The 7,500-nt window shown below is 37.3% G+C and overlaps 1 protein-coding gene across 6 annotated transcripts in view; it reads right to left on the reverse strand.

The window, feature by feature from the left end:
• The window catches only part of LOC136847046 (myelin regulatory factor), a 255,697-nt gene that overhangs the window by 65,560 nt on the left and 182,637 nt on the right, over positions 1 to 7,500 (reverse strand). For 2 of the 6 annotated variants that reach the window (XM_067118287.1, XM_067118283.1), the window contains exon 1: positions 5,744 to 5,946. The exons of 1 other annotated variant lie outside the window; for it this stretch is intronic. In XM_067118287.1, coding sequence (XP_066974388.1) covers positions 5,744 to 5,822 — 79 coding nt within the window. In that variant the 5' untranslated portion in view covers positions 5,823 to 5,946. Of the gene's footprint in view, positions 1 to 5,743; positions 7,102 to 7,500 lie in introns of those variants that run through there. 3 more of the 6 variants (XM_067118282.1, XM_067118286.1, XM_067118288.1) reach the window with 3 other exon arrangements.

Raw genomic sequence — 7,500 nt, forward strand, 5'->3', positions numbered from 1 at the left:
AAATAAGAAAAATGCTAAAAGAACAAAAAGAATGTAAATTTCATGATAAACGAATATCTTCCCCAACAAAACAATCTCAGCAAACACAAAAAATTATAAATGGGATTCTTCCCCATTTCACTCCTTAACCCAGATACAGTAAGTCTCCATTGTAATTATATGTCTTTAGTCACACTTCCTTTTAAATGACCACTTCCCATAATGGCTACGTTACATGCATGTTTGTGCAGATGCATGATTATCAGAAAGGTCTGTGATACTATCACAACACCACAGACACCTGCCAAAACATCAATAATAAAAATTACATAAAAGATAAATCACTGAAACAAAATGGTGGGCCACTAAAATTTTAATTAAAGTATTTCAAAAACTCACCCTTCCAGCAAGGAATGAAAGCTTGGAATTTCCAATGTCTGTCTGCCACCATTTCTTTCACAGCAATGACAAATTTCACAAAAGGCCCTTGCATGTAACCATTCTAACAATGCACAACTAATACACACTTTCGTTTAACACACCTAGAAATCCGATTAAAACCAGACCCAAGGCTTCTAGAGTGTTCTATTTAGAACAGGAACAGAAATCTCCGCCTGGATACGTGTTGATGACGCTTTGAAATCCAAAGATTAGTGTACGAAAATGCTAAATTATCACACGTCCAGGTCACATTCTTTTACCTGTGAGATTTGCTAAACATTGCAGGAGATCGCGTGTTGTGAGAATGTACACAAAATCCTACTTACACAAGTGCACATATACATACATACATACATACATACATACATACACACACACATATATAATATATATATAAATTCATACACATAATTAAGTACACTCTCTACAAGCACTTTACTGTCGGCAAGAAGTGATGCAAATATTGTTCAATCAAATGCCACACCTGGCAATTCTAGAAAGGGGGCGGAGCCTCAAAGTCATCTTGTTTGTTGCTTTCTAGATTTCCAGTAACTTTAAACCATAAAGATTCTGTAGAAATCCTATAACCATTTATACTTGAATGCAGTAACAACCTCTATATTATATTATTCGTTAAAGTTGCTTTGGTAACGTCACTTCAGAGTAGAATATCGATCATCCTTCTTTAGTGGTGTTATGGCACTAAAATAAAGTAAAATTCGTGCGTAATTCGAAACAAGATCTTAAATAATGAGAGAAAATGTTTTAAAATTTGGGCAATATCCAATGGAAATCGTGAGGAACAATACAGTAATGATATGAGAGAGAGAGAGAGAGAGAGAGCAGAAAAGCATAGACCTTCTATAAAGGTACTTAATTCATTATATTTCCTTTGAGAAATTGAGTGACAATATATTTTTAAAATATGTTTTAGAAGGGGAGAGAGAGAGAGAGAGAGAGAGAGAGAGAGAGAGAGAGAGAGAGAGAGAGAGAGATCTGCTGACATGAAAGCATAGGCCTACTGATAGCTACTTAATTCATTATATTTATTTGTGAGGTTGGGAGATGATATATTTTTAAAATATGTTTTAGAAGGAGAGAGAGAGAGAGAGAGAGAGAGAGAGAGAGAGAGAGAGAGAGAGAGAGAGAGAGAGAGAGAGAATTTTAGTACTGGTGGTGGACCTGTGATGGGGAAAAGGCTACGGTTATTCTTGCTTTCTTGATAGTCTCTACTTTTGAAAATCGATTTTCATTCACAAATCATTCTCGAAAAAAGCTGCGTAAAGTAAAAATATTTATTGCCACAAATAACTCGATATCTACTGAAAAGGCAATGAAACGTTTTACATTGTGAAAAAAATGCTGAATTATTGGGACATCTTTCAGTCTCGCGGCAAAGCAATACAGCCGTGTTAGCTTTGTAGGCTAACTCTGAACTGCTTGTAATGGGAGCATAGCCAGAAAACCTTCGAGTTGACAGGCCACTTTAACCTTGATAAAGATTTCCTTCTACCGACAGTAGCTTTGTAAACAACTAGCTTTCGATCCATGTCAACGTCAAAGTCATCAAAGTGCGCTTTCCGGCCCGAAGTACGCGGGCTCCTCCTCATACCATAGAGAATACTCTTCTGGGTTTAACTAGATTTGCTCGACCTACCTTAGCCGTCAAAACATTGACTGCCATTGACGCCAGCTAACTTTAAACGCTTTGAAATATATAAATTTGTAGAAACTAAAATAATGACCATTACCGCTTATGATGATCTAATAATAATCCTATTCACAGAGGAAAACGGGTAAATATTATCGTCGTGATACGGAGTAACACAACCAGTGAATCCGCACTCTTTCTTCCAGATCTCTATGAACGAATCCATCTCAGAAATTCCAGTTACTTGGGACATGCATGGTGTTTTAAGTACATGAGCGTTTTTGATTTCTAGATTTAATATATTTTTTTTTACAGAAAACACGCAATCTCATAAATTTACTCTAGAATATGAAAATACAATAAAATTACACACATATATATATATATATATATATATATATATATATATATATATATATATATATATATATATATATATTATATATATATATATATATATATATATATATATATATATATATATATAAATTATATATATATATTTTATATATATATAAATATATATATATATATATATATATATATATATATATATATAATTTTATTGTATTTTCATATTCTAGAGTAAATTTATGAGACTGCGTGTTTTCTGTACAAAAAAAAATAAAAATTCGATGAAAGAAAGCTAATGAAAACTGTATTATCACTTTTCTTGCCGATAGCACACCACTAGACCCTCATAAGTAAGCAGGTATACAAGGTCGACGTCGATCGCACCAAAGGCTGAAAAAAATAAAAAAAAAAATAAAAAAACGGAAAAATTGTCAAACACACCACATCGGTTGAAGAGAAAGGGGGAGGAGAAACTGGGGGGAAGCCGCTGTATATCCCTAAAAGAGAAGATACAGAGCCGTTTCAAAGGCAAATCCCGTATACTACTACAACTATATCGTGGGATAACAACGTGGGGTAATGTGGGCAGGCAGTGATGACAATCTCTCTCTCTCTCTCTCTCTCTCTCTCTGGTGCCCTCAACTCGTGTCCCACCCGGTTGTCCTCAAATACAGTATTGTATAATATCAAAGAGGTGTTATCTATTACTCTCTTATTACTGCTAACATCAATTTCTAGATGATGTTGGTAGTAGATGGCTGTGTATGTACGTGTGTAATATATATTCTAGATATATATATATATATATATATATATATATATATATATATATATATATATATATATATATATATATATATATATATATATATATATATATAAATATATATAATTTATATAGTGAATGTTTTAATGCCCATAAATGTTACCGGAACAAGACAAGTGGGGTAGAAGGAGGTAAAGACAAGGGCAGACACACCAGCGTTGCAAGGTGTCATTCTTCGCAAAAGCTTCTCTCCATTACGACGTCACATGAAATGAAATCAATAAAAGTCGAAGCATTACACTTGATATTCTTCGTCCTTTTCCTTTCCTGTGCGTCGAGGGGAGGACGGAAATCAAAGTTGAGAGCCAGGAATAAATGTCGGAACGGAATGGAATATATAACATTTAGGCTAAAGGCCAAGCGCTGGGACCTATGAGGTCATTCAGCTCTGAAGTTGAGTCGAAAAGGTTTTAAAGGTGTAACCGGTGGAAAACCTCGCGGTTGCATTGTGAAACATTTGTAGGAAAGGGTGGAAAGTAAGATCAAAGAAAGAGAATACGAATGGAGGTACAGTAAAAGGAATAGAAGGGGTTGCAGCTAGGGGCTTAAGGGACGCCGCAAAGAACCTTAAGTAATACGCGTGAGGTGCACTGACGGCACTACCCCTCCTCCAAGGAGGAATATATGCTGGTATTTTCTCCACTTGACGTAACTTTTAAACTCTTCGTTTTTCTCTTTAATTTCCTGACCATACTCCATAACTGTGGGCGGGGGTGGGGGTGGGGGTAGCTTTCCATTTCTGAGAAAAACACTCTTACCTGACAGGATTTGTAAAACGACACTTTCTCTATGAAATGAAAAATCTATTCTTGAATCTCCTAATGGAGTCGGTGTGGAGAATGTGTGATTATTATTCGTGTGAGGATCTGATAATGAGCCTTATATCCAATTACAATAAGGTCGAGTCATTAAGAGCTATCTGAAGGTGGGTTTTCGCTGTTCTATTTGGGATCCACTGAAAGAGTGTACATTTCTGTGGATACATACATACATACATACATACATACATACACATGCATAACTGAATCACGAAAACGTGATGGATATATAAATAAAAGCAATGCCATGAATGGAAGAGAAACGACGGAGTGGTGCGTGCTAGGCCTTTCGACTTATTGTCCTTTACTTCTCTACTAAGTCAAGTCGAAAGGCTTAGCAACACTCCGTCGTTTCTCTTCCCTTCGTGGCATTGCCTTTATTTACACACACACACACACATATATATACATATATATATAGTATGTGTATATATATAATTTATATATAAAACATATGTATTTATGTATACATATATACATATGTGTGTTGTGATATAGCATCATTTTCATTTTTGTATTTTGCTACATTCATTCATACAGCAGTAATCCATTCTGTACAGGCTTCCCTTTCCCTATACCACCCTTTGAACACAACACCTGTCCCAGATGAGTATCTCTTAAATAATAATAATAATAATAATAATAATAATAATAATAATAATAATAATAATAATAAATACCGAGAACCAAGCTACACCGCAGGACATGACCAATCAATGGCCCTTTTGTGCGGAGGACGTTGGGGATCGATGGACAGACCTCAAAAGGTGGCACTGGTGGGGAGGGGTGACGTTTCTGCACTCACTCGAGGAGGCCTAACATTGACGTTGATATAACAATAGTTATCATAGTAGTTCCAGAGGTCCTTTATTCCTCACACCGCTTGACTGTGGAACGGCCTCCATAAGGATATTGTGCAATTAGACCTCAAAAGTTCAAGCGAAGATGCAACGCATTACTACCCTAAAACAAGTCTCATTGTATTTTAATCATTTACCTACACCTTTATTTATCCATTCATTAATTGACAATTTTTTTTTCCTCTTTAACAATTGATCTCTTTCCGTATTTCCCATTACCTTCTGTTACTTCTTTCCAATGAACAACCATAATATTCTTTGGAAGCTTCAATTTCAAGTCAATGGTCCCTTCTGTGGGCTTGTTCCATAAGAATAGGGTTCATCTTCTAAATAATAATATAATAATAATAATAATAATAATAATAATAATAATAATAATAATAATAATAACCCTGACTATTAGTTGTTCAACAAGAACAAATTCTTACTTCATTGAAGTGAGAATCTTCACTTCACAAGTGGGTGGTCCAAGATATATCATCCATTTTGGGCCTAGAATTCCCCGAATTAGGATGAAATAAGTTTGGGCCAAGGAATGCCGAGAAACTAAACAATCCCGATTTAGGATGGAATACGAATAGAGACAAGTTTGAAAAACACCTAATCGTCTTTTTAAAGGTGCTTGCAAGCAAATGTAACCAGATCCCCTTGAAATAAGTGAGAATACCAACAGTAACTTCTTTAAGGCAGGAAAAACCAATTGCTCTAAAATCCATCACACCAACCAGTTTGACTATCTGACCCAGAGTGGTGTAGAAGAAGAAGAAGAAGAAGAAGAAGAAGAAGAAGAAGAAGAAGAAGAAACAGCCCTTACCTTGACTAGGATAGTATCTGTCGACCGGTCTTAGATCTCCCCCTCCACAAAACTGCCTCAATTCGTATGCGTGTTCCATAGCGTCCAAAGGCCTCAGTCACAACCTTAATGATTCTGGGGGCTCTATCAGAGAGAGGAGATTTGCATGCCTAATGCCTCCTCCTGCTCCTCTTCGGAATGAGTCAATATCACTGTACAGGTCTGCATCCAAATCTTTTAATCAGAGGCCTGCAGCACGTTTATGTGTGCGAAACCAGCACTGACAGCTAAAAGCTTCGTTATTCAAAGAATTGCTCTCAAAGGTGGCCACTAGCGAAATGGAACTCAATCAGTCCTTGTTCCGACACTGAGTCATCGAATGGCAGTGTCCTGACACAGAATGAATTGTAAATGAGCTGACACTGAACCTCAATCAACAATGTTCAAACACTTAGATTTATAAAGCAATGTCCCAACACTGAGATCTATAGTGCAGTAATGTCCCAACACTGAGATTTATAGTGCAGCAATTTCCCAACACTGATATTTATACAGCAATGTCCCAACACTGAGATTTATAGTGCAGCAATGTCCTAACACTGAGATTTATAATGCAGCAATGTCCCAACACTGAGATTTATAGTGCAGCAATGTCCCAACACTGAGATTTATAGTGCAGCAATGTCCCAACACTATTACTCGAATTGGCTGCTCTCTGACACAATCTCGTTCTGGTAGTTTCCAACACTGAGAGACTCTATTAGCTGCGCTGCGCCCTGACACTGAGAGACTCAATTAGCAGTGGTGCCCTGACACTGAGAGGGCGCTCGCTGGCGTCGTCTGCTGCAGCAGCAGGCGCTCTTTCCTGGTTCAGGCGCATATATCATGAATCCTAAAACCTATAGCCGGGGCTCAGGTGTCAAGCGGAGGTGTCGGGTTCTCTCACATAGCATCACTTATTAGTGGGTCCAATTTTGTTGTTTGTTGAGGACACAAAGCGACTTTTTCCGCCGCCTCTCTTCTCACGACAACTAGAAACAAAAGCACAGTGTTCGTTAAGATCAACCCTTGCTGAATTGTGTGATCTGAGCGACGAGACACCTTCACACTACTTCACGTCGGATTGAGACTCATGCACGTCACGGAATGCCAAATAAATCACGCCGACACTGAACCAGTACGAACTCGGAAAAAGGGGACAACAATAATTTAACAACACGATTCGCACTATCTTCAATGCTCCAAGATATTTTTCCTCTTCGTCTTAGGAATCAAATCTGGAAACTTGGGTCTATTTTTCTTCCACCACTCTTTGGTTTAAGATCTTTGGCTCGTGGGTTAAACGCTGCTGTTAATGGTTATACAGAGGATTGTTGTCTAACATTATCGTATAACTAACTGTCCGTGGCTTCGATTATCATATCTTATCGAGCGATGATAATTTTTCCATCTGTGCATTGAACGATACCGACCACCACAACTGAAACAGAGGCTCCTTTTATTTCTATTACTTTTTATGCGCTTTTATATATATACATATATATATTGTTGTTGCTGTTGTTGTAAACAATCCGTTTCGAAAGGTTTGTCTCGGGAACTTCAACTCCAAACATGTGCGTACGCGAATACCACTGGTCCAATCCACTTGTCTAAATCTCTCTCTCTCTCTCTCTCTCTCTGTCACTCTCTCTCTCTCTCTCTCTCCAACTGTTTCCCTCGCTCCTTCTCCGACAGTTCCAGTTCGGATAATGTTCACTGCTTACCGACGCCGAAATACG

This window comes from Macrobrachium rosenbergii, chromosome 16 (assembly GCF_040412425.1).
Source record: "Macrobrachium rosenbergii isolate ZJJX-2024 chromosome 16, ASM4041242v1, whole genome shotgun sequence".
Classification (NCBI taxonomy): domain Eukaryota; kingdom Metazoa; phylum Arthropoda; class Malacostraca; order Decapoda; family Palaemonidae; genus Macrobrachium; species Macrobrachium rosenbergii.